The sequence below is a fragment of the Panthera uncia genome, chromosome E1 (genome assembly GCF_023721935.1).
Source record: "Panthera uncia isolate 11264 chromosome E1, Puncia_PCG_1.0, whole genome shotgun sequence".
Lineage (NCBI taxonomy): Eukaryota > Metazoa > Chordata > Mammalia > Carnivora > Felidae > Panthera > Panthera uncia.
In genome coordinates, this window is record NC_064814.1 from 13,770,859 (window position 1) to 13,798,332 (window position 27,474).

A 27,474-nucleotide genomic window follows, 5' to 3' on the forward strand; every position below is an offset into this window, starting at 1 on the left:
GTTTCCCACACACACTATACATAAACCAATTATATCTGTAAATCACATCCCTACAACTGAAATTATTAGTTCTCAAGTATCAAATCTTTATACAAAATTTCTCCATTGCCTTTTCTTTCTTATCTTCCCCCCTTCACTCTGAATTCAACGGCACTTAGAGGACCATAGATCTAGAAGACTGGTGAGCAACTATCCTCATGCTTAGTAAAACAAAACTGAGCAGGTTTAGGGGCAGGGGGAAGTCTGAGTTCACTAACTTTTGTACTCTGTGTTTAGAAGGGCAGGCCTGAACCAGGCAGCCTGACATTCTCACCTGAGCAAGGATCTTATACAGAGGCTCCAAGATAAACTCCACAAAGCTCCTCTGGGAGCTGCTGGTTGGGGCCTTTTTTGTGAATTTTCGTCTATTAAGAGGGAAAAAAAAAAAAGAGTTATGGGTGGCTCAGCAGGGAGAAGGCTGTGTCACTGACCCCAAGGGTGAATTTCCTAAGTTCTGAATCTGAGCAGGGTGAAGGGGAAGGAATGTGTATGTGATCATAACATTTCCAAAGAGAGATTCCCAAGAGAGCATATGGTTATGACTCTCGTGCATGCCTGAGCTGAGCTGTGAAGACCTCAAGAGAAATAGGCTCATCCTGTTAAGAGCTCATGAAGCCAAACCACTTAGAGGAGGATTATTCATGTTTAATAAAAAAGTAGGTTTTGGGGCACCTAGGTGGCTTAGTTGGTTGAGCGTCCAACTTTAGCTCAGGTCATGATCTCGCGGTTTTTGAGTTTGAGCCCCACATCAGGCTCACTGCTGTCAGCCTGTCAGCACAGAGCCCACTCCAGATCCTCTGTCCCCCCTCTCTCTGCCCCTCCCTTGCTTGCACAACCCCCCTACCCCTTCCCAAAAGGTAGGTTTTAATCTTAGGAACTCTTTCTCTGTCCTCACTTCCTGGAAAAATGAACGCCCCCTCTAGAGAGTCACTTCCCCACTCTACTTACGTTTTGGGGTTGAAGTAGATGTCACCCCAGAGTCTTTTAGCAAATTCCTGGTAGTTAATGTCACCTGTAAGAGAAGCCATATGATTATAATCTACCTAACAAAGTATTGTTTGAAAGCCTGCATATGTGGTTCCAGATGCGTAAGTGGTTTATAGCTGAGGAATTCTAGCATGTTCCTTCCCAAGGTCTGGACATTTCCTTGTACCCAGGCAGGCAGACAAGGATACTGAGGCATAGACAAGGACAGGACTGGCCCAAATTAGACATGGCTACGCTGGAGCCAAAATGAGTACCCAGGCAGCTGTATGTCTAGGAAGCAAAGAACTGAGCTAGGGACAAGGATACGGTTTATATGCTTTCCTTCAATAAAATAGGCCCAACCGCCCACATGCTATGCTCTGTCTGCACCTAAACACTGTTCCTTCCAGAAGTGGGGCTTAATGGCTCCTTCACTCTTCCCTGATCCACATAAGCTCTCTGCTGCCAGTGTGGGCAGTCTCCCAGCTGCAATGCCACGCTAAAGCTCAAACTAGCCCCAAGCCTCTGGAAGGCAGACATCTAGTCCTCTGGAGAGAAAACTCCAAAGCCTACCTTTGTCTCATCTTTTACCAGTTAATATTTTTAGTTTGACTGTAACTCTTAATCCTGGTCAGGCTGAGCCAAGCAACGGTGGCTTTCAGAATTCAAGATCTTCTCAATCAAGAGCTCCTGTTAGCCAATTTGGTCACATGACCAACTCTGTCATGAGTATTTCTATCTAGATGATTTCACTCAAGATGCCATAAAGGATATTCATCACTTTTCCCCTAAAGCCACGCTCCCCTTCAGACCATTCCCCCTTTTATTGAGGCTACCTTGGCATTTCATCCAGGTTCAAAATCTTTTTCTTCCCCACTTTGCTAATTACCAAATTCTTCCCTTCTTTCCCACATTAGTTAGTGACTCTCTCTCCTTTGAACCACTGTGTCTTTTACACGCCTCCATTACTGCACCTTATAGTACAGCATACTCACTGGACTGAGTTGCTTGAGTGCTCACAAGAACTAGGCCTACCGTGCTGGAAGTTTAATAAACGCTCAGTGGAAGAAAGGGTGAACTTCTCTCTGGTTCTTCTCCTCCTTTTCAATCTCACTAATAACCGGAACCCAATATTCACGATCCTGTATCTGAATACTGGTGAAAATGTCTAACCGGGTGTTCCTTCCTGTACCCACCCTTCTTCCTGGCCTATCTTCTATCAGCTTTGCACGTGTCAGCCTACCCCAATCTTTTTTTTTTTTTTTTTTTCAAAAATTTTTTTTTCAACGTTTATTTTTTTATTTTTTGGGACAGAGAGAGACAGAGCATGAACGGGGGAGGGACAGAGAGAGAGGGAGACACAGAATCGGAAACAGGCTCCAGGCTCCGAGCCATCAGCCCAGAGCCCGACGCGGGGCTCGAACTCACGGACCGTGAGATCGTGACCTGGCTGAAGTCGGACGCTCAACCGACTGCGCCACCCAGGCGCCCCAACCTACCCCAATCTTTAACAGCTCCCAGGATAAAGTCAAAATTCTTTAACCTGGCATTCCAAGCCTTCCTCAATGTGGTCCCAACCCAGCTTGCCCACAGCTTTACTTCAACTCTCCCCTTTGGTGAAACAGTTCACCATTATTAAATAGGCCATGGGTCCAAACCACCCGCCTCTGTACCTCCTCTTTCAATGCTGCGAATCTAGAACTCCCAGCTCTCTACTCTCCACCTGCCCATGAAGCCCCATCTCTTCCTGCCCAAACTGATGTCATACAATGTTGTTCAACACTCTGTAGGTTGCCGTCTACCCCTTGGACAGAGTTCTTAGAAGTCAGAGATTGTTCCCCATGCGTTGCCAGATTCTTAGTTAAGAGGACATGACATCAACTGTGGAAGTACGGTGTGATGGAAAAAACATCAAGTAGATTCTAGTCCCAAGCCCACCAGTAGGTTCTGTAACCCTGGGCGTAGTTTTCCCATATGTGGGATGAAGGGGAAGGACTCAATGATCTCTGATATTCCTTTCAGAGCTGACTTTCTAGAAGTCCCAAACATGACTTTTCTCCCCTCCCCTCCTTTGTAAAAATATAAGTATACAGAAAGAATGCAAATGGGGGAGAGGGGCAGAGGAAGAAAGAGAGAGAATCCTAAGCAGTCTCCATGCTCAGTGCAGAACCCAGTGCAGGGCTTGATCCCATGACCCTGGGATCATGACCTGAGTCAGATGCTCAACCAACTGAGCCACCCAGGTGCCCCCATACATGGCTTTTCAGGAGGATGATACTGGAACCCAGAGCTGGCTCCTTTGTAAACTAACAGTGGGTTCCTAGGATGGGCAATACTTTCTCCTGAGGCTCAGGGCCATTTTCAATCAGAAACTAAATCATTAATACACTGTAATTACAGAAATGGTCTTGGATTTTGCTTCACATGCTGATGTAAAGAATATTCAGAGACCTGGAAACCAGAACCCTACTCAGATAAGTTTTATTTATTATCCATCTACTTTTCCTTTTCAAAAGAGCCATCTAGAAACAACTAAATGTATGCCTAATGATAAGAAAGTAGTTAAGTTATAGCACATCTATACAGGGGAGTAACTGGCAGTGACAGAAAATAATTCATAGAAATGAATTTTAATAAAATAATTTGGCAAATTCCTGTGATCCGATGCTGAGTGAAAATTTATCTGTTATGTTTTATATATTATTTATGTCCCTCTATAAAATGTGATCTCATTTATGCAGAACACTAAACACAGAAAGAACTATAAAATGTTTGCATGGTTATGGTAATGAGGTTATGGGTGAGTTTTGCTTTCTTGATGAGATTTTACCGTATCGTCCACGTTTCTACAATGAGGATGCAGTGGATAAGTACATATTAAAAACACAAACAAACAAGTTGCGTTTGCCCATTTCTTTCACAAGAGCAAAGACGAGGGTGAAGGACCACTGAGTGGTGAGAACAGAAACACTGGAGCTCCAGTGCCTGTCAGCTGTGAGACCTCTCATCGGGCCTCTCTGCAGTCCTCAAAACAGGGTGAATTATGACCTCCTCGAAAGGACAGTGTTGGACACTCAGGACATGGTTGTTACCGGAATCTGAGGGAATCGGGAGGCACAGAGGTAAAGAGCACAGGAGTCTCCTGGAGTTGGGAAGCCGGCCCCAGAGCTCTGTGCCAAGGCTCCGGGACCTGTAAAATCATTCAGCTGGGTATCCCGGGGGACTGCAAATCCAACTCGAGCTCTCGAGTAGGCCTACAAAATGTCCATGTGCCTACAGATGGCTGGAGAGACAGCCAGAAGAAGCACCACTAGTGACAGACATTCCATCCCTGAGGAAGAGGTCTGACAGGGCTTTGCGCCCACGGAGAATTACTCTCGGAAAATATCTGTCTCACGCTAACAAAGATTCTTATTCCTAAAATGAGCTCCCTTTCACCCATTTCTTCCACAGTCACCTTTACTCTTCTATTCTTTAGAAGCCACTTGGCCCAAAGAAAGGGTCTAGGGGCCAAAAAGAGACCGAAACGTGACAATAATAGTTGATAAAATGCTCCCCCAAACAGGGGACCCTGGCATGAAGCCAATTCTAAACTCTTCAGCAGGAAAGGCACCCGTGACTCTGGGGAAGCTGGGAGACAGCCCGCCAGCCAGAGCTTACCGAAGGTGTCAGCATAGATCTTGGCAAAGGAGCCGAGTGTGAAGCAGATGCTGTACTGGGAGCTGGAGAAGCAGACGTTGCCCAGGAGCGGGGAAAGGATCAGGTTCTCATCGGTGGAGTACATGCTGAAACAGAGACAGTCATGAGTGCAGAGCCGGGCTGTGCAGCAACACCAACATAATGCCAAGGGTGAAGGGCGGGGACTCTGTGTCATCACCCCTCTCCAGCCCTTGTTCTCAGAAGGGGCTTGCATAACACACTCAAGTGCTGCCAGCGGCCTGGCCCAAGAAAGTGACATGATGGAGTTGTCCCCTAACTCCCAGTAACAAGCTGACTTCCCAGTGCTGGGAACTTCGTGCATGTTCCTGGAGAAGTTAACTGCACCAGACACACAAGGGGAAACTTGGAGGTCAGAGACAAAGCTCTTGAAACACAGGAAAGGAATCTGATGTGAAAGTGGAGTACGTTTTTGAGAAATCTCAATTTCACAAACACAAACAGACATAAATATCAGAAGTGAATAAAAAACAAAAGACAAAATAAGGGCAACTTTGCTCCCCACTCTCACTGCCCAGTTCCTCTTTATTTTATTAGGCGTTGTTATACAAATTCACATGAAAACTTTATCTTAAAGGCCACGCAGAAGCCACAGCATCCCAAGTTCACTAAAGTTTCAAAGAAAACCAGCTGTATACAGGAATTCAATCCACAACCCTAGCCTCACTGACAGATTGTTTTATGTAATTTCTTAATTTAGAAGTGAAAGTATTGGCTTCTAAAGAGCAGTTTCCTACCTTATTCCACCATATCCCAAGTTATGTTCCCCAGAGGCAACTGCTTTCAACTCTGTTAAAGCTGCTTTCAGAGCAATGGTCCTCATATTTCTAAATAATATGCTCACGTTGCTGTTTCTTGTTTAGAGGCTGAGATCAGACTTCTTATTTTGGTGATCGGGATTTAGCCCCATCCTCTATTTAAAGGTAATAAATAAGTTTATCATTTCATCTTTGGGGTTCCTGATATTATGTTGGTCTCCAGTCATTCTCGGTCTTCTGGAGCCAGGGAGAAGAGATCACTGTTGAGAATTAGTACTACATACGGGGGAGGCTCCTGAAGGTAAATCTGTCTCTGGCCACGGAGGTACCATCCCCAGTCCTTAACTGGAGAGGTGTTCTCTCAATAGGACAGCTTCATTCTGGGCCCTTTGAGGGGCCACAATAAGTCATCCAGTCCTTCTGTCAGCCCGCAGACAAGACTGTCTTTATGATATATTTAACCTATTCTTCAAAGTCACCTTGATACTGTATTGTGAGGTCTCCCAGCCATCGCTCATACTTATTAATATAAGCCTGAAATCCATCTTGCTGAAAAGCAACTATGTCCACAAAAACAACAGCCAATAGTTCCTTCACTTACTGAATTTGTGTTAATAACAGCAACTAACATCATTCATGGGGCAGGTACTGCATGCTAAGCCCTATGCTAAGTGGGTTACATCAAATATATACCTGATTTCTTTAAAAAAAAAAAATTTTTTTTTTTAACGTTTATTTATTTTTGAGAGACAGAGCACGAACGAGGGCGGGGCAGAAAGAGAGAAAGAGAGAAGGGCGCGAGAGCACGCACGCTCATGCTGAGCTGTCAGCACAGAGCCCAACATGGGGCTCAAACCCACAAACTGTGAAACCATGACCTGAGCCGAAGTTGGATGCTCAACCGACTGAGCCACCAGGTGTTCCAAATATCTGATTTCTTATCACATCCCATTAGGTAAGCGTTATTATCATTCATTCCCTTTTTACAGAGGCAGAACCTGAGGCTCTATAAGCATCACTTGCCCAGGTTCACACACTTGGTATGGGGTGAAGGCGAGACCAAGTTGAGAGTCCCAGGTATTGAACACAACACAGAAGTGAAGGTGGGTCTTAGGCTGTACAGCCGGTGAAGGCACAGGGTCAATGAGGCCGAGGTTGTGGAGTCAAACCCTATAGAGCCCTGGAATGTGCCCCTAGCCTTGTCCAAAAAGCTCGTTATATACTCCCAAGAAATCAGGGTTGCCCCCCAGAGGTGTTGAAGGTTAAGATTTGTAAAAAACAGAGTTCCTGGGGACAGGAAATCCACACCTGGGGTCCTATACCTTATTTATTTATTTATTTATTTATTTAAGTTTATTTATTTCTTTTGAGAAAGAGACAGTGCAAGTGGGGGAGGTGCAGAGAGAGGGGGAAACAGAGAATCCCAAGAAGGCTCTGTGCTGTCAGCGCAGAGCCCGACGTGGGGCTCGAACTCACGAAACTGTAAGATCGTGACCTGAGCTGAAACCAAGAGTCAGACGCTTAACAGACTGAGCCATCCAGGAGCCCCGGGTCCCATACCTTATTAATCCGTTGACCTCATCTACGATGTGGCGCAGCTTATAATAAGCATCAGTTGGCGGCAGCTTTAGCTCCAGGATCAGCCGGTCAATCTTGTTGATGCACACGGTGACCGCCAGCCTCTCCTGTACTGCGTGCTTGATCAGCCGCTCTGTGTTTAGCATCACCTGAGAGACACAAGACCCAGAAAGTGGTGGTAAGAGCAAAAAGGGCAGAAAAGTCCAGAGCAAAGCCAAAGAAGGTACTATCTGAAAATACAAACTATGAGGAAAAGAGAACCTCGGGAAACTGATTATTGGGTGTAAGCAGAGGGTAAAGAGGGCACCTGGCAGGATTGAGATACGACTAAACAGCCTGATGATGCTGGGAGCCAGGTTTCTCAGTGCTGGAGAAGGGACAGAAGCAGGCTTAGGAAGCAGGTATGGTACTGAATGGGACTGTGGGCATTAGGATGAAAATACGATTTCTTCTTTTTTTATTATTTATTCCATTTAATATGTATGTGTAGAAATAGTTGGGGCACCTTGGTGGCTCAGTCAGTTGAGCGTCTGACTTGATTTCGGCTCAGGTCATGATCTCAGTTTGTGAGATCGAGACCCACATTAAGTTCTGTGCTCACAGCACAGAGCTTGCCTGGGATTCTCACTCTCCCCCCTCTCCCTGCCCCTTCCCTACTCATGCACATTCTCTTTCTCTCAAAATAAATAAATAAAAACGTAAACAAAAAAATAGTTATAGATGTGTGTGTGTATGTATTATCTGTGTTCAGTGAAAAGATCTAGAAGTAATGGACCCCAGGAGCAGTGAACACACCATGGCGTTTGTTTCTACCCCAGTCCCCACTACAAGGAGCCAGAGCTCCTTGAAGAAATAGCTGATTCCAGGACTGGGGCAGGTAAAGCACAAAATGAATCCAGAACATCTTTTTGTGCCTGAAAGTAAGGAAGTACTCCAAAAAAGATGGGGCATGTCAAAAGAACAAAGGAGCTCTACCTAACCAAATCTGGGATAGAGCATCAAAATATGTAAGGAAAATAATGGATTATAACCCACTGAATGAAATAAAAATCCACGTATCCATACTGACAATAAATAAGCAAATCGGGGAGAAAGGAAAGCCCTTCCTCAAAATAGAATTCCAACCAAAAAATATAATAGGAGGGGATGCCTGGGTGGCTCAGACAGTTGAGTGTCTGACTTTGGCTCAGGTGATCTCATGGTTCACAAGTTCGAGCCCGGCGTCGGGCTCTGTGCTGACAGCTCAGAGCCTGGAGCCTGCTTCAGATTCTGTGTCTCCCTCTCTCTCTGCCCCACTTCCTCTTACACTGTCTCTCTCCCTCTCTCTTTCAAAAATAAATATACATTAAAAAAAAAGGAATAATAAGAGTTAGAAAATCATCATTTGCAACTACTATGGAAATAAACTAGGAATGATTAATGGAGGATAAAACTTGGGGTGCCTGGCTGGCTCAGTCAGTAGAGCATGCGACTCTTGATCTCGGGGTCATGACTTTGAGCCCCACACTGGGCATAGAGCTTACATTAAAAAAAAAAAAAAATTAACAGATGATAAAACTAATAGGCAAAGTTTGAAAAGGAGTAGAATGTATACAGAGCCTCAAGGTATCTCTCCACAAATTATTTATTACCAAGGGGGAAAATAGTAACTTTACACAGGAGAAAACTGGTAAACCCACCTTAACCAAGCAATCAAAGTTAGTATCACCAATAATGGGATAAGGTAACACCATGGGCCTCCTAATGTGATGGACTAAGAACAATACAGCTACATTTGCACTTGGGTCAAAAATAACCTGAATGCGATCAGGAGCAAACATTCAACGAGGCCAGATGGAGAGACATACTACCAAACAAGTATAATTTATACTCTTCAAAAATGCCGTTATAAAAAAACCAAGAAAGACTATTGAATAGTTCCAATCAAATGATTCCAATTAAGAGACTGAAGAGACATGAGGACTGAATGCTAGGCAGCATCCTTGATCAGAAAAGAAAATTCTATAAGGGACACTACTGGGACAGTTAGTGAAATTCTGTAAGGTCTGGAGAAAAAGATCTGTACAACAATACTGTATCAATGTTAAATTCCCTGATTTTGGGAACTGTATTTTGGTCATGTAAGTGAATGTCCTTGTTCTTAGGTAACATGCTGAAATATTGTATTTTGAAATAATTCACGGGGAAAATACACACTCATATGTGTGTGTATACATCTACAGAGAAAGAATTACAAAGCAAATGAGGGTGCACTCCTTGTACTGTTCTTCCAACTTTTCAATAAATTTGAAAGTATGTGTATTCCAAAATGAAATCAAATAGAGGGGGAAGAAAAAAAAAAAAAAGCAACTCTGGCTCCCTCTGCTGGCAAAATCACCAATGACAACACGAACAAGGTTAGCCAAATTACCTAATCTCTCAATTTAGAAATATACAAGATGCCTTGAGTCTTTTGATTCCAAACTCTATTTTAGAAAAACTCATTGGGGCGCCTGGGTGACTCAGCTGGTTAAGCATCTGACTTCGGCGCAGGTCACGATCTCACAGTTTGTGGGCTCGAGCACCGCACTGGGTTCTGTGCTGACAGCTCAGAGCCTGGAGCCTGCTTCAGATCCTGTGTCTCCATCTCTCTCTGCCCTTCCCCAGCTCATGCTCGAGCTCGCTCGCTCTCTCTCAAAAATAAAATAAACATAAAAAAATTTAAAAAAAGAAAAACTCATTAATATTTAAAATCCATTTACACGAATATACTCTCCTCCCTCTTTTAATTACATTTGTCATTTTATTTTGGGTCCTATCATTTTGACCTTCACTGGACAAGGAGTGAAGAACTCATACTGAGAAGTAATTGTGACCTTCATAGGCTGCCTTAATTTCAGAGCAAACGTGAGCCTTAATCCCACAGACTTTCATCGTCTCTGGTTCCCAGCTCACTCAATGCACTAGGCATTGTGTGGGGCAAACCTAACATGGAGGAGGGATCATAAGAGGGTAGCGGCAGACTCACCCCTTCAGCCGCATCGATGAAAAGGACAACTCCATCTGAGATGCGCAAGCCAGCTGTGACCTCATCAGAAAAATTCACATGTCCTGAAAGGCAAATACCCAGTAAGTCACCTGCGTGGTGGCAGGATGACGCAAATTAACTTGTAGGTAGCCTAAGGGAACACTGCAAAGCATGTGAGCCCCCAAACAGGTCCTTTCCCTTCTCCCCACAACTCCCTACATCGTATAAAATTCTACCAGGTAGAGTCATGTGCTTGGATTAAACTTTTATACAGGGGGTCCCCAAACACAAAAAGAAGGAAGTGTTTGCCTAGGAGGGCAATAACATCGACATTCACACACCAGCTAGGTCTCATCAGCAGTCAGCAGAGTTCTGGGAGGCACAAGACGATTCAGAGGCTGGAGAAAGGGCAAGAGGGCCTGGTGCGTGAGAGATAAGCCAAGGTGCTGCCGGTGGGGGACAGGGACAGGGGCTGAGAGGTATCAGGGCACTGGGCATCCGAGGATGAGAAGAAGGTCAACCTGTCAAAGCTCCAGTTTTTCTACTTAAAACTCTGCCCCGAGTTGGTCCTTTCCATTAGATAAAGACACAGTCTGTCACAGGGCAAGGTAGGCTGCTCCTGTGACCTGTATGTCCACCGCCACTTGGTGCACTGACCCCACGGTTTCCTTCAAAAGACTTAGCGTGCCCGAAGCCAGGGCCATGTCTGACTCACCTTCATTATCAAGTGTCTAGCATGGGGCCTGACACAGGCTGGAATGAGTCAATGAATGAGACTCCCTAATATTTAAATATTTTAGAGCAGAGCAAAGAGAGGAGCGAAAGAGAAGGCCTGCTGCACAGTGCCTGCTAATTAACTAGTCAGAAGCAAAGGAGACAGTGAAAAAGGAAATTATCTCAACGAAAGGAGAAGTGAAGGAATGTAAACACAAAGATGAAATGCTCTGTTCTATTCTGGAAAGAGAGCACAAAAAAAAAGGAGGGCAAGGTCTCATAGTAAAAGGAATGTCCCACCTGGAGTGTCCATGATATTGAAGAGGTAAGACTTTCCTTTGGTATCTGGCAAGACCACTGTCACTGGAGTGCTTTTGATGCCAACACCTCTCTGAAATCACGAAGAAAGAGTGGTCATTGGGATTTCTTCCTATGCAAGAGGAGTTCCTTCTGCTCCAGGGGCTTGCCAGTTGCTAGTAGTTACGCTGACGTCTCTTCTTGAGTGTTATTTTTATCTAGGCCTCTAATCAGAATGACCCTGAAGATGAGCTATCTTGGTGTTAAACATCATTTCTGCAGAGGTCTCGTTCAAATACAACAAAAGTAAAAATAGGGGTGCCTGGGTGGCTCAGTCGGTTAAGCACCCAAGTCTTGACCTCAACTCAGGTCACGACGTCACGGTTTGTGTGTTCGAGCCCCATGTGAGGCTCTGCGCTGATGGTGTGAGGCCCGCTTGGGATTCTGTTTCTCCCTCTCTCTGCCCCTCTCCCCGCTCTGTTTTCTGTTTTTCTCTCTCTCTCAAAATAAATAAACTTAAAAAAAAAAAAAAAAACCACAAAAAACCAAAAGAACAAGTAAAGCAGGATTATATCTTAACAGAGAATCCAAGATCCTACGATCTTAATACACGGTTAACAAAAAATAACTAAAGCATTATATAAGTGAAATGAAACATCCTGCTGCATTTTAGGGTTTCAAAAAAAATTAGACCCTTTTGGCCCCCGCTGCCACCATGGCACCCATGAAAAAGCTTGTGACAAAGGGGCGCAAAAAAAAAAAGTTCTGAAGTCTACCCTTGACTGCACCCACTTTGTAGGAGATGGAATCATGGATGCTGCCAGTTTGGAGCAGTTTCCTCAAGAGAATCAAAGAGAATGGCAAAGCTGGGAATGTTGGTGGAGGGGTTGTAACCATTCAAAGGAGCAAGAGCAAGATTACTGTCATTTCTGAGGTGTCTTTTTCCAAAAGGTGTTTGAAATATCTCAGCAAAAAATACCTGAAGAGGGGCACCAGGGTGGCTCAGTCGGCTGAGTGTCAGACTTCAGCTCAGGTCATGGTCTCACAGTTTGTGAGCTGGAGCCCCACGTCAGGCTAGTTGCTGTCGGCACAGAGCCTGCTTCGGATCCTCTGTCTTCCTCTCTCTGCCCCTCCCCAGCTTGCGCTCTCGCTCTCTCTCAAAAGTAAATATTAAAAAAATTTTTTTTTAATTTGAAGAAGAATAATCTGTGTGATATGTAGTTACTCGCAACAAAGAGAGTTATGAATTGTGTTACTTCTGGATTAACCACGAGGAAGAAGAGAAAGATTAAAATGCATTTATCTGGAATATTTTTTTAAATTTTTTAAATATTTATTTATTTAAATGTTTTTATTTATTTTTGAGACAGAGAGAGACAGAGCATGAGCAGGGGAGGGGCAGAGAGAGAGGGAGACACAGAATCGGAAGCAGGCTCCAGGCTCTGAGCTGCCAGCACAGAGCCCGACGCGGGGCTCGAACTCACACACCGCGAGATCATGACCTGAGCCGAAGTCGGACGCTCAACCGACTGAGCCACCCAGGCGCCCCTAATATTTATTTTTGAGAGAGACTGTGTGAGCTGGCGAGGGGCAGAGAGGGAGGGAGACACAGAATCTGAAGCAGGCTCCAGGCTCTGAGCTGTCAGCACAGAGCCCGACGTGGGGCTCAAACTTGCAAACCGTGAGACCAGGACATGAGCCAAAGTCAGACGCTCAACCGACTGAGCCACCCAGGCGCCCCTATCTGGAATATTTTGTATGAGTTCTTGAATAAAACTTGGGAACCAAAAGTTATAAAAAGAAGTAAGTATTAAAAACACTCTAGTCATACATGTTAAAAAACAAAAGCTAACATCTGTTAATTACTTATCATAAGCTTGCACTGTTCAAAGTTCCTTTAGTAAATAAACCGCACTTACGAACTTGAGCTCTCCATGTGGTCATTTAAGAAACAGAGACAGAAATAAAGGAGAGAGGAAAGAGAGGGGTCAGAGAGCAGGGGAAAGATCCAGATGGAAGAAAGAGCCACCAGCTGGAATGGGAAAGACAGTGAGGTACGCTCACTGCTTCACACAGAATAGAAGCACAACGACAGAGGTACCCACTCTCAAAGAGAAGCTACTCCTAGAAAGAGATCATCATATAGATGGAATCATCTCATGGGTTTTGAGGATGATGTCATTTAAAAAATCCTGTTGGGTTTCTATATAACTTATTGCAGAAATGTAGATATCACCTGTTGGGCCTTGCCCTACTAGGCCAAATTAAAAGTAAGGGTAGGAAGGTCCCCCCACCTACCCTAAAGCTTGCCTGCCCACCTCTCTTTCAAGTAATATATACAGATCAGGGGACGACTGGGAGAAGCAGCAAGATAAAGAGACGTGAGGTGGGAGTGAGAGAGGGAGTACAGTATAGAGCAAAGTGTTAGCATAAAGGCTCCCCCACATTCCCTATAGAACTCCTGATGGGTCTGGTGTGGGCAACAATTGGATTTCCCCAGGAACACCTACCTCCTGCTCTGTGAAGAGGATGTCAGTGTAGCACAGCTGAAAAAAAAATGCAGCGCTGTTACCAACTGACTTCAGACTCCTCTCCCACACAAACCATCAATCACTTTCCCCCACCAGCTCCCAACTCAAGGGTTTCTGCCTCAGAAGGACAGATGGAAGACAGAAGGGTATCCTACAGAAATTCCAAACAATGAGACCAGTGCCCTCTCAGATGGAAAATGCTCCTGAATGGATTTTTTGGGGGGTTAGGGTGGTCACCGAGGACCAGGTATGGCTGGAGAGCTCAATTTGATCAAATACACTGAATTCTAAAGTGGTGAAGGGAGACATATCCAGCCTTTATGGAACGCCCCGCACGTCAAAACACTCAATCTAGCAGACACAGAACATTTATTGCTCTGAGACTTGCAGCCACACTTGGCCTCATTCACAGGCATTTAAATTTATCATGAAAACAACAAGGTCCAATTGTATTATATTTATAGAGTAGACTATTAATACTATGACAGGAAAGAACAGGCTATAAAAGTCAGGATATATCAGAACAGAGGAAAGATCCCAAGTGCAGAACAGATCATCCAAAAATACTGCAGGTTAATATTCTCTATGCTCTCGAGAAAGTTAAAATTACTTTCTTAAAGGCTATGAATAGAGATTACAATTATAAAGCAGCACTTTGTAGGTGTCATTATTTATAACAAGAGTGGGAAAGTGGAAGGAAGGGGAAAGAGAGAGACACCATATTCTGAATGGTTCATCCTAAACCCTCCACAGAATTTCTACTCACATCTTGGTCATAGCGCTTCCTGATTTCCGGGTGAGTCTGCTCTATTAAACAATCTACAAAACATGTCTGAAAGGGAAGAGAAGGTTAAGATCTGTCAAGCACAAAGGAAAATCTACTCTACCCCTCCCCCAGTGCCCAATACAGCACATAACTTGGGGATAAGGAGAGGAAGAGGAGAGCAAGGAGGATTATGGGACAGCAAGGGATTAACACTGAAGCCACAGGATTATTTTCAAATGAAAGATGAAATCTTTCTTGGACAAAGCATTCCCCCGGGAAATGAAAACTTATAAAATCAGAGTAAGGCTCAATTTCCCCTCTTCTGTCCAGATGTAGACACAAGGCTGTAAGTGGCTTAGAAACAGGCTCCACCCACCTGCTGCTCAGGAAAAGCTAGAATTTCACAAAATGGATTCACACTACGCATGGAGGCCCCCCAGAATCAGGAGGTCCAATGTTATGGCTTCAAACCCCAACCTGTGACTCTGAGGGCTGAAAAAAAGAGCAGGAACTAAGAGAAATCCTGTTCCAAGTAGCTGAAAGTTCTCTCACCTTGCCATGGTGGAGATGGCCACAGAGGGTCACATTTCTGATGAGCTCCGAGTTATCCATCAAATCTGCCAAGAAGCTGAAAGGAGAAAGGGAAAGAGAAAAGGGACTTTGGCAAAAGCTTCCAAGTGGGGAGTGGCACAGAGCTGTTTCAGGTATTTTGTCAGGAACAACTCTCAGACCAACTGGAGAGCACTCAGAGGCACACGTGAATTTCTACATCTACGTGGTTCTGGTTCTGGCTCTGGGAACGGAAGAGACTTACCCGCGAGGTGAACCAACCTGTGAAATGGGGATTTCACCAGTAAAATCATGAGATTTCAAAAGCAAGCAAGAAAAGCAAACCCAAATACCAGTAAGAATACACACGGGCACGCACACAAGGACTGCCCCATTCAAAATCTCCAGGTTAGACACTATAGATTTATTCCATTAATGCTAAGGGGACTCAAAATCACTGAGAGAGCTTCTCTTTCAAAATTGTCCTCAGAGCTAGTTAACAAAACTTTTGAGAAACCCCCATCTCGTTAATGAGTTCCATCTTGATCAAAACCAGCACTGTCTGTCTTGTTTATCACCCACATTACTCATGGCAGGTAGCCTTCAGAGGACTTTGGCTCTTTGAAATCTCTAGCCCGCTTTCAAAGACTGGAAATTTGGGGGAACCTAGGTGGCTCAGTCGGTTCAGTGTCTGACTCCTGGTTTTGGTTCAGGTTATGAGCCCAGAGTCATGAAATCAAGCCCTGTGTTGGGCTCCACATTGAGCGTGGAACCTGCTTAAGATTCACTCTCTCTCTTTCTCTCTCTTTCCCTCTCTGCCCCCTCCCCAGCTCACACTCTCTAAAATAATAAAATAAAATAAAATAAAATAAAATAAAATAAAATAAAATTAAATTAAATTAAAAAAAATAAAATTAAAAAAAAAAAATAAAAAAGTTTAAGAAACAAAGATTGGAAAATTTAAAAAATCACCAGTGAGAACACAAGAGAACATGAAGCAAGTTTGGAAGATAATTGAAAAGTTGCTTCCAAAACGGCTGAATGAGGGCAGGTGAGCTGACCATTCCAGAAGGGACCCTACTCTTTCAGATGTACTAGATGTCAACATTTTTTTTTTAAGTTTCATTATCTAATAATGAGTCACAAGCACTTCAACATAATGGGGACCTTACAAATGCAATTCATCAATGAAAATATTTTCAAAAGTCTGCTGTATGAAGAGTCTAAGTACTCTACACATGTATCCACCTACTTGTGCCCTCCTTTCCAAAATATAGAATTGTTATATTCCCCAAACACTTAGCAATCCTATCAAGTCAAAATGCCCTCTGGTGGTCTCAACACTGACCATTACAATACCCAGTTCTGTCTCCAAGGGTGGCTTCTAATACCAAACTAAGGGGTTGGAAGAGAAAAGGCTGAGGTCTGAATGAGAGCCAGGAGAAAAGTTAAGATGGACTCTACATAGTCCAGCAACCATGTATGCTCAAAGAAAATTCTGGCAAATTGTAGGGGAGGAGTTTTGCTTTTATAATTCATTGGTTACTTCAACCACAAACCACCTCCTACCTCCACAGAAAAATGAACCCACACTATTTGTGCAGAGAGGCTGAGAAACCTTGTAACTTACTCCATTTCATACACCGTGACAGGTAAAGTCTGCTCCATCAGAGTGAACTTCTTGGTTTTCACCGGCTTAATTATAGGTTCTAGGCAGGAAAACAAAAGTTGTGACGTGCAGGTTGGCATAAAACATAAAAATACAGAGCCCCATTTCAGTAGACTGAGCTTTCAGAATGTATGATATGTGACATCAATTTATGTTATTCTCAAGGATCACTCATACGTTCAGACACGTTTGGGAATGCAGTTTGGCACAAGACAGAGAAGGCTCTCAAACTATGGACTGAGGGGTTTGGACTTCATTTTGTGGGAGGAAGGGAAAGGGACTGGATATAGGCTGAGATCAGTGTCAGTTCAAAATCTATCCTTGCGTTTATGAATTCCAACCACTTCCCAGAAGATGAATGAAAATGATTAAAGAAGTGGAAGATCAGCACTGTGTGGACTGGGTAAAGGAGTTGGGATTCTTTGGATGGAGAAACAGCTCACACCAGACAAAGAACTTAAAATACAGTCATAAGCACCGAAACCAAAATTCAATAAATAAAGAAGCGATTCCTGTTTGCTTAGTAACAAGCTACAAGTTGTACTACATATTAAAACAGGGTTAGACAAATCTCAATTCGGAAGCAATACTGAGCATAGTGAAGAAAAACGAATGAGTTCATTCCCTGAACTTTCCACACCGACCACGGCTACGAACTGAAGCTTTCTTGATCTCACCTCTCACGACCCGGTGCCTGCTGACTTACCGGTGAGAGGCTGGGTGTCTTCCTCTTGCACGATGGTCTCCACCTCAGGACCGTACACCTCCTCAGCTGTGGGGTAGTACTTCTTGTCCTCGTGCAGCACCACCTCCATCCCAGGGTGGTCCTCATCGTGATCTCCTACGTCATCGTCATCGTCGTCATCATCCATCTAAGAGCAAGAGAGGGGAGGAGGTCCTGAGAGGCACACACCTTTCCTTCTCAGTGACCGTCTACGTCATGTGACTCAAGAGCAATGACTTCACAGGCTTGACAGCTTCTTATTTTGAGTTCAGCGCCAGGGAGTCAGTGGGGCAGGCTCTACTCTTGCGTGATCCTTTACAAAGACAAGTCTGTACAGATGGCTCTCCTGCTTCAAGCTAGCCCCTTCCTACATGTGGATCACAAGTGGACGGAGACTGGAGAAAACAAATCGCTTATCATAACACATCCTTTTAAGGGGAAAAATCACTTCCTTCAAGGGCAGAAGTCAGAAATAAGAGGTAGAAGCCGGGAACAAGTTCATACCTTTAGATTTTTTACTTAGATTCAGAGCTGTTTTTGAAAAATACCTTTGTGACAGATAATAACAGGTGTTGGTGAGGATGTGGAGAAACTGGAACCCTCAGACACTGCTGGTGGGAATGTAAAATGGTGCAGCCACTTTGGAAAAGTTTGGTAGTTCCTCAAAACGTTAACCACAGAGTTACCCTACGACCCAGTAATTCTGTTAATAGATGTATACCCAAGACAACTGAAGATCTAAGTTACACAAAAAGTTATACACACACGTTCATAGCAGCATTACTCACAATGGTCAAAAAGTGGAAACAACCCAAATGTCAATCAACTGATGACTGGATAAATAAAATGTGGTATATTTATACAATGGAATATCATTTGACAAAAAAAAAAGAAATATTTACACCTGCTACCACATGGACAAACCTTGAAAATATTACGCTAAGTGACAGAAGCCAGACACAAAAGGCCACACATATTGTAGGATTCCACTTATATGTAATGCCCAGAATAGGCAAATCTATAGAGACAGAAGGTAGATCAGTGGTTGCCTAGGGCTGGGAGAATTGCAGGGCAATGGTTAAGGGGTATGGGGCTTCTTTCTGGGATGATGAAAGTATTTTACAACTGTTTGTGACAAATAAGAAGTAAATAAATAAATAATATTTAAAACGGGGTGCCTGCGGGTGCCTGGGTGGCTCAGTCAGTTAAGCGTCTGACTTTAGCTCAGGTCATGATCCCAAAGTTCATGGTTCAAGCCCCACATCAGGCTCTGTGCTGACAGCTCAGCTTGGAACTGCTTTGGATTCTGTGTCTCCCTCTCTCTCTGCCCCTCCCCTGTTCATGCTCTGTCTCTCAAAAATGAATAAATGTTAAAAAATAAAAATAAAAATAAAAATAAAAATAAAAATAAAAATAAAATAAAATGGAGTGCCTGGGTGGATCAGTTGGTTGCACATCCAACTCTTGATTTTGGCCTAGGTCATGATCCTAGGATTGTGGGATTGAGCACCGTGTTGGGGGCTCTGTGCCGAGTGTGGAGCCTCATTAGGATTCTCTCTCTCTCTCTCTCTCTCTCTCTCTCTCTCTCTCTCTCTCCCCTCTTCCCCCTCCTACCCCACCCCTTGCCTCTCCCCCTCTCCCCAACTTTTGTATGTGCTCTCTCTAAAATAAAACTTAAGAAATAAATTAATTAATTAATTAATTAAAATAGTTGTTTGTGATGATGGTTGCCAGTGAGAAGGAAAACTAGGGGGTTCCGGGGAAGCCAACAGAAGAGGGGATTTTAAGGAGGGAGTGATCAGCCGGGTCAGATGCTGCAGATAGGCCAAGTAAGATGAGGACTGGGTCTGGGGCAGAGGTCACTAGTGACTTTGACAAGAGCGGGCTCTGTGGAATGGGAGAAGCAGAGGATAGAGATGGGTTTGACATAAAAAGGGAGGAGAGGATTTGGAGACAGCAAGTATCACTAACTGTTTTGAGATATGCTGCAATGGGAAGCAGGGTAACAGGAAGGGGGATATTGGATCAGTTAAGAGGATTTTAAGGTGAAATATCAGCATGTCTATATGCTGATGGGAATGATCTAGCGGAGGAAAAACTGGCACAGGAGGGGGAGAACTCACAGGTAGGTGAGAAGGGATGGGACCTAGTTTCTAGTAGATAGGAACGCAAACAAATCATCCATAAGAACAGGAGGGAAGGCATATGGCACAGAGGTAGGGAGGTGGGTGGATATACTGGTGGGAGCCTGTTTTCCTTCACACAAATTCCAGCACGTCAACTTCTTTCTTAAAAAGAACAAGAAACCCTCCAGTGGTATGCCGACTGGCTACCTCTATCACCTTTACGCTCTACTTCTATTAACGTGACCTGACATTATATTAGCTCTCTGGGTAGCTGTACACATTCTCCTGGTGGTGGCCCCACAATGGCTATTAAGCCAGCTCCCCTGGCCCCATACTGCTGACTGCATTTTGAATCTAACTGTAGGATTTTATGCAATAATTTCCAACTACCTGTAATTAATTCTAGCTGGGTGTCCTGTTGGTAGCTCAAACTTGACAAATCTAAAATAAAACCACACACGTGCCTTTTTCTCATTTCTATTTAATAACCAGTGTTCTGCTAGTCATCTCACTGCTCCCATTTTCTTCCCCCCCGCACCTCCACACCTGTGCACCCTTCCACCGTGATGAGCTCCTGGCCTCCTGACCCTCCCTTCACTAAAGGAAGGGTCCCAGCATCGTGCTTTGATCATGTCACCCCCTTTCTTTTTTTTTCTTTTTTTAATTTTATTTTTATTTTTTGTCACCCCTTTCTCCCAGTTCTCCATTCAAGGCCTTCCAGAGTCTGGTCCCTCCTCCTCTGTGCTTCATCCCTGCAGCCGTCCTCCAAGGACTGCGCTGTGGCAACTGGGAGGAGAAATCATTTCCTCCTAACATGCAACCTCTGGGCTCCTGCTCGTTGCACTCCTTTCTAGAATGTTCTTCCTTCTTTCCTCCCTCCATTATCAAAATTGTATGCACCTCTTTACTGTTACATCAAAACAAAAACGTTTTTAAAGTCTGTGCATCCCGTGTGGACAGGGAGGCTACAAGAACTCTCGTTCTGCTGGAAGCAGTATTGACTAGTGCAGGCAAGGTGAGGAACAATCTGACTGCACTTCATGAAAACCCCTGAACTAAACTAAACCCCTGAAATAAACACATTAAATATGTACCTGATCCTGGGATCTGCAACTCTGCTTTTGGGAATATAACCCAAAGGCATTTTCACATGGTACAGAAAGGGACATATCTGAGAATATCCGCTGCAGCTTTATTTTTGGGGAGGAAGAAAGCAATGCCCACCAGGGATTACTGAGCAGCAATCAGACCAGACGGACACACAGCACCAGAGGATGGATCCAAAAGCACATCACTCACCACAGTGCCTGGTGGAAGAAGTGAGAAGCAGGAAGACACAGAAACCTGATGCCACTGCGGTACTTACGTTAACAATGCAACCACTCACATTTTATACATCATACAGAGACACACGTGCACGTGCTATAATGATTACTGTGGTAACAGGCACAATAAAGAGATAAAAAGGAATTAATAAGTAAACTAAACAAGAGCAGGACCCTGCATGAGCAACAGTATCAAGGAGCATGAACCAGAGTAGGAGGAACTCAACACTAGGGACTGAGGGGAGAATGTTCACACATAGCCTAAGCGATCCCATTTTTTCTTTAAAGTATTTCTTTGTTAACAGCATTAGTGAAATATAATTGACATTCCCCAAAATTCACCCATTTTAAGTGCACAATTCAGTGGTTTTTTAATATATTCAGAGCTGTGCAACCACCACCACAAACGACGTTACGTTTTTGTTACCCCAAAAAGAAATCCTGTACGCTCCGGCCATCACTCCCCAATTCCATGGCCCGAATTGAAGGCAACCACTAATCACTCCACTTTCTATCCCTACAGATGCCTCCCCAGTCTTTGGCTCCACTATGAACATCACTTCCTCAGATAGCTTTCTTGGTCATCCCAGCCAGAAATAATCCCTCCTTATAAACTATTACTACAGTACTAAGATAAAATTATTTAAACGGCACTTGTCCCTCCCTGCTTCATGCTATACATATTTTCATACTTCATCTCTCCTGGTGGGCAGTAGGTTCCTGGAGGGCAGAGACAGTGCCTTGGCTCTCTCTGTATCATGATCCCTTGCAAACAGTAAGTGATTATAAATAACGAATGAATTCCTTTATTTAGCTCAGTATTCAAGTTTGTTGAGATCACTCTGAATTAAGAGTCTGCTATCCAGTGTGTTAGCTTATGTCATGTGTGAATTCTCTATCTTCAACTAGGTCATTGATAAAATGGTTGAAAGGATGAGACCAACCATGGATGCCTAGGGCACGTCACCTCTGGTGGTGATCCATTAATCGATACTCTTTGGGTCCCACTGTTCTATCAGCTGTGACCTCTCCTAACTGTATTATAACCCAGCCCATATTCCTTCCATGAGGCCATCATGAATTATAATGATTACCTTAGGAAGAGTGAAATAGAATAAGGACCAAAAAGACTTTCTATCTATTTGATCTGAATGAGAATGTATTCACCAATTGCTTGTAAGATGAAAAATAACTCTTTAAAGTATTTTAAAAATTGTTTTTAATGTTTATTTTTGAGAGACAGAGAGTGAGAGGGGGAGGGGCAGAGAGAGGGAGACAGAATCCAAAGCAGGCTCCAGGCTCTGAGCTGTCAGCACAGAGCCCGATGCAGGACTCAAACTCATGGACTGTGAGATCATGACCTAAGCCAAAGTCAGACACCCAACCAACTGAGCTACCCAGGCACCCTTCTCTTTAAGATATTTTTAAAAAGAAAAACTTGGATCGAGCACATGGGTGACTCAGTCGGTTGAGCATCCGGCTCTTGATTTTGGCTCAGGTCATGGTCCCAGTCTTGTGGGATTGAGCCCCTTGTTGGGCGTGGAGCCTGCTCGGGATTCTCTCTCTCTTCCATTCCTCCCTCTCACAATAAATAAACATTAAAGAAAAAAAAAAAAAAAAAAGGAAAAAACTGGCTTATAAAAAAAATTAAAAACTGGGGCACCTAGGTGGCTCAGTCACTTAATCGTCTGACTTCAGCTCAGGTCATGATCTCGCAGTCTGTGGGTTCGAGCCCCATGTTGGGGTCTGTGCTGTCTCTCTCTCAGAATAAATATATAAACATAAAATAATTATTAAAAAAAAAAGGTGCAATGTGACAGATGTACACAGGATATTATGGGAGCACAGACGATCCAGTACTATTTTTTCTTTTTTAAGAGAAAGATGAAAATTGCAATAAATTTGTTTTACCTCATCAAGATCTTTGGTCTCTCTGCCCAGTTCATCATCATCTTCATCAGAATCAAGCTCTGGTCCAATATAATTTCCAAACTCGTCATATAAGTCGGTATCCATGATGCTAAAATTCAAGGAAAAGAGGAGTTAGATTCTGGCAAGGTAGCCAAGGTCTCCACAACACAGCCCCGTATTTCTAACCTTACAGTTGACTGTATCCCTCCACACATCTCCTCTCCAGTTACAGCCACCCACTGACTGCTCCTCCCCAAGCCCTGTACTTTCCCCTCCTCGCTGTTCTACTTGTTGTCCCTGTTTCCCTTCTCTTCTCCTATTCTTGTAATACTAAAAAGATTTTTAACTTTAAAATAATTTAATACCAGAGAGTTGCAAAGTAGCACAAATAATTTTTTTTCCTAAATTACTTGAGAATAAGTTGCTGACAGTGCCTCATCACCCCCTAATACTTGAGAGTAGGAGTTTAGCAAACTATGCCCTGTGGCCAATCTCGACTACTGCTGGTTTTCATACAGCCCCCAAGCTAAAAATGCCTTTTATTTTTAAAGTTGAAAAAAAAAAAAAATCAAAAGAATATTTCATGATATGTGCAAATTAATTGCATAAAATTCAAATTTCAGTGTCTATAAAAACAGCTTTATTGGAACACAGCCGTGCTCATTCATTTATAATGTCTGTGATTGCTTTTACAGTGTTAACGGCAAAGTTGAGTAGTTGCAACTGAGACCATATGGCTCAACCAGCCTAAAATGTTTACTATCTGACCCTTGGTAGAAAAAGTTTTCCAACCTCTGCTTCAGTGTGTGTGATTCCTACAAACAAGGACATTTTCCTACATAACCAAAACACGATCAAAATCAGAAAATGAATAGTGACACATTACTACCACCTAATCCACAGACCTCTATTCAACATTCACAAATTGATTTTTTTTAAGTTTGTTTGTTTATTTATTTATTTAGAGCAAGCATGAGCAGGGGAGGGGCAGAAAGAGGGGGAGAGAGAGAATCCCAAGCAGGCTCTGCATTGTCAGTGTGGAGCCGACGCAGGGCTCAAACCCACAAACCATGAGATCATGACCTGAGCCCAAACCAAGAGGAGGATGCTTAACTGACTGAGCCACCCAGACACCCCCACAAACTGTTCTAATAATATGCTGCACAGCAAAAAAAGCCAACCTAGGATCCCACGTTTGCATTCAACAACAGCTCCCCAGTCTCCCCTTGACTTTTATGACACTACACTTTTGAAGGTTACAGGCTACTGATTTTTGTAAAATGTCCCTTAATTTGGGCTTGCCTGATATTTCCCTATGATTAGATTCAGGTTTTGTTTTTTTGGCAGAATATCTCAGAAGTAATGCAGTGTTCCTTTCAGTGCATCTCTTATCAGGTGGTTCATGATTTTAATTTGTCTCATTAGTGGTGATGTTAATTTAATCACTCAATTATGGTGATATTTCCCAGACTTTTCCAATGTCAAGTTACTAGTTTTATCATTGTAATTAATAAGTATTTTCTGGGTTTTCTCTACTTCAATTGTGGAAATTCTATTTAAAGTAATAACTCAAATGCCACCTCCTTCCAGCTTTTCTAGATCCTCAATTTCTCACTCCCCTACATTGCTATAGCCTTTTGTACCTTAATCAGCATTTAATTCTGCCATGAATGACAGTTTACTACTAATTAACCTCTCCAACAACCCTACAGTTTATAAGTAATAACAGACCAGAGGTGGGGTAAGGGTTAAAAGAGTTCAAAGACCTAGATTTGAATCCTAACTTTGTCACTTAATAACGAAATACTTCAAGTAAGTTACTGCACTCCTCCAAATCTATTTCCTCAACTGGAAAATGGAGTGAGTAATCTCCACTGCATAAAAAGGTATGAGACTTAGGGGCACCTGGGTGGCTCAGTTGGTAGAGCATCCTCTTGATTGTCCGTCAATCAAGAGTTGAGTGTCCAATTCTTGATTTTGGCTCAGGTCATGATCCCAGGGTTGTGGGATCAAGCCCTGTGTTTGGCTTCATGTTGAGCGTGGAGCCTCCTTGGGACTCATTCTCTCTCTCTCTCTCTCTCTCTCTCTCTCTCTCTCTCCCCCCCCCCCCCCGCCCCCACCCCAGACTCAATAAATGTTAACAAGCATTATATTTTAGCCATTCTTTTTTTTTTTTTTAATGTTTATTTTTGAGAGAGAGAGAGAGAGAGTGCACAGGCACAAGCGTGTGATCAGGGAAGGGGCAGAGAGAGAGAGGGAGACAGAGAATCTGAAGCAGGCTCCAGGTTCTGAGCTGTCAGCACAGAGCCCCCTGCAGGGCTCGAAACCACAAACCACAGATCATGACCTGAGCTGAAGTGGGATGTTTAACCCACAACCACGCAGGCACCCCTGGCCATTCTTGAATACAGGGACCTGTATTCCTTGTCCCTAGCTGCCAATGCCTAAGATAGTACCTTGCATAAGTAGAAGTGGATAAATGTTTCAAATATTTAATTCTGAGATAGTGATATTTATCTCAAGTAAAGGACTAGCTCTAAAACTTGTAACTGTTAGTAACTTTCATGTGCATAGAGATTCTTTTTACTTCCAAAGAGCTATCACATCTGTGCTCATTTCATTCTCCCAAGATCCATGAAATCGCACACATTTTTAGAAAAGGCTGTTAATGGAACAAACCAAGCTGATGTCTACTCCAGAGTCATTGCACTTACTCTCTTCTCAAATGCTCTTCCCTTGGATATTATACTGTGTTCCTTCATTTTACTCAGGTCCCTTCCAAAATGTCACTCTCTGACAATGTCACTCTAAAATAAAAATAGTCCTCCCTGGGGCGCCTGGGTGGCTCAGTAGGTTAAGTGTCCGCTCCTGATTTTCGGTTCAGGTCAGGATCTCACGATTTATGAGATCAAGCCCCTCATCCGGCTCTGTGCTGGCAGCGTGGAGCCTGCTTGGGCTCTCTCTCCCTCTCTCTGCCCCTCCCCCACTCTTTCTCTCAAAATAAACATTACAACAAATATAGTCCCCCTACACACATTCTCCAACCCCCGACTTTCACTGTTTTATTACTATTAGCACTAGTCCCTCCTTCACATGTATCTGTTCACGTCATTTTCACTATCATCTCCTCAACTATGATTTAAGCAAAGTCGTTTGTTTATTTGTTTTTTCACTTAGAACTGTGTTGGCACAAAACAAGCCCTCGGTAAGTATCTGTTGAATGAATGAATGCCTCCTACAAGGTACAGAGAAGATAGCTGACTTGCCCACAGTTGCACAAAACTAGTGGCCAAACCTCACTGCAGCTTCCCGCTACAGAATAAGGACGGAGGGAGCTTGGTAGAGCAGGAGTGAAGAAGGCAGAAATGGAAGAGGGATGAGATGGGACTGGACAGTAAGACAACGACCTCTGCCCAGGAAAGGAATTTTATGCACGGTCGACATTGAGGGAAGCCCGGAATCTAGGTGCGGGCTGTGTGTGGGGGGGGCGTCTCTTTCCCTTTCTTGCTCCACGCTTGTTTACCCATCTGTAAAGCGAAAGGGGCAGAAAGCTTACAACGTCCCTTCCAGATCTGACATTGTTTAATTTCTCATCCCAGCCGGAGCAACTTGCCCCTGACGCTGACCCCGCGCCAGCTCACCTACCGCTCTCCCAGCCAAATGCTCCTAGTCCGCTGCCGGAGACCGCGCTTCCGCCCCACGCCGCCGCACCGCTGCGCCCGCCGTTCGGAAGGACCCCGCAGAGGCGTTTCTGCTCCGGGGACAGTCCTTTGCCTGAGGGCCGGCTGGGAGGAATGCCAGCCGCGGACCCAGGAACCGAGGAGGTGGCGTCGTGGGTCCCCAAACCAAGATGTGGGCTGCTTCAAAGAGACTGAGGCCTGAGGAGGCACGAATCTGATCAGGCGCCTTGAAGACACCCTGAAAAGGGGGGGGGGGCCTTCGGGACGATCACGTGGCCAGGCTGTAGGCGCAGTTGCTGAGCAACTACAGCTGCTGGGCGTGGTCCACGTTGAGCTGTGCTGTTCTGGTGTATCTGGGGATTCCCAAAGAAAGCGAGGAAACCAAGGCCTGAGCTCCTGGGGTGGTGGGTAGGGGCGGGGGAGCGGAAAAGTTAGTTTGTTCTCTTTCAATGATTGGGGAGGACTCAGAACTGGACAGGCGCCAGGACACCTGAGTTCAGTTCCTCGCCTGCCCAGACCCCTTCTAGGTGTTCAGCTTACCCACGCTGGGGTGGAGCGGAAGGGCTAAGGGGTTGGTCCAGACCTCCTGCTTCCCTGCCCTAGGGCTGTTGGTGATGGCTCCGCCACAAAGTCTGGCACAAGGCGGCAAAAGTTTGAGGTTCAGAGAGGTCTCAGCAAGTAAATGCCAGAGCCCGGACTAGAACCCATGTAGATGATTTTTCTGTAGGACGGATCAATCAGCCTCACATATAAGCAGAGGTTGCAGAAGTACAGTGGCAGAACTGAAGAGGTTGCTCAAGTATCTAGGGACCTGTGTTCCAGCCCTGTTCTGGACGGAGGCATTTGGAAACTGGGATCATAGAGCCCCTTTCTCTGCCACTTCTGCTTCATTTCCTGCTCAGTCATTGTATCTGGTTTGGGTGGAAAGTATCATTCCCCATTAAAAACATTTAATGATGGGTGAAATTTTATCCCTGGGCTCAAGAGTATAGTTAACTGTAGTTCTGCTTCTGTGGGAGGTCCTCTGTCATAGCACCTCACTATAGAGTGAGCCCATATGGAATGGTGAAGGGACTGAATCCTGAGACCCAAATGTCTCTTCAGTAGAAGCACCAAA

At 44.2% G+C, this 27,474-nt stretch overlaps 1 protein-coding gene across 1 annotated transcript in view; it reads right to left on the minus strand.

Annotated features, from left to right (window-relative positions):
• EFTUD2 (elongation factor Tu GTP binding domain containing 2) overlaps positions 1 to 26,580 on the minus strand; it is a 39,567-nt gene extending 12,987 nt beyond the window's left edge. The window contains exons 1-13 of the mRNA XM_049636280.1: positions 26,319 to 26,580; positions 22,678 to 22,786; positions 17,298 to 17,463; positions 16,553 to 16,631; positions 14,926 to 15,001; positions 14,374 to 14,439; positions 13,587 to 13,622; positions 11,080 to 11,170; positions 10,066 to 10,148; positions 7,041 to 7,207; positions 4,666 to 4,790; positions 988 to 1,051; positions 314 to 404 (exon numbers count right to left, since the gene is read on the minus strand). Of these exons, the coding sequence (XP_049492237.1) occupies positions 314 to 404; positions 988 to 1,051; positions 4,666 to 4,790; positions 7,041 to 7,207; positions 10,066 to 10,148; positions 11,080 to 11,170; positions 13,587 to 13,622; positions 14,374 to 14,439; positions 14,926 to 15,001; positions 16,553 to 16,631; positions 17,298 to 17,463; positions 22,678 to 22,782 (1,149 nt within the window). The 5' untranslated portion in view covers positions 22,783 to 22,786; positions 26,319 to 26,580. The remainder of the gene's footprint in view (positions 1 to 313; positions 405 to 987; positions 1,052 to 4,665; positions 4,791 to 7,040; positions 7,208 to 10,065; positions 10,149 to 11,079; positions 11,171 to 13,586; positions 13,623 to 14,373; positions 14,440 to 14,925; positions 15,002 to 16,552; positions 16,632 to 17,297; positions 17,464 to 22,677; positions 22,787 to 26,318) is intronic.
• Positions 26,581 to 27,474: the final 894 nt, after the last annotated feature.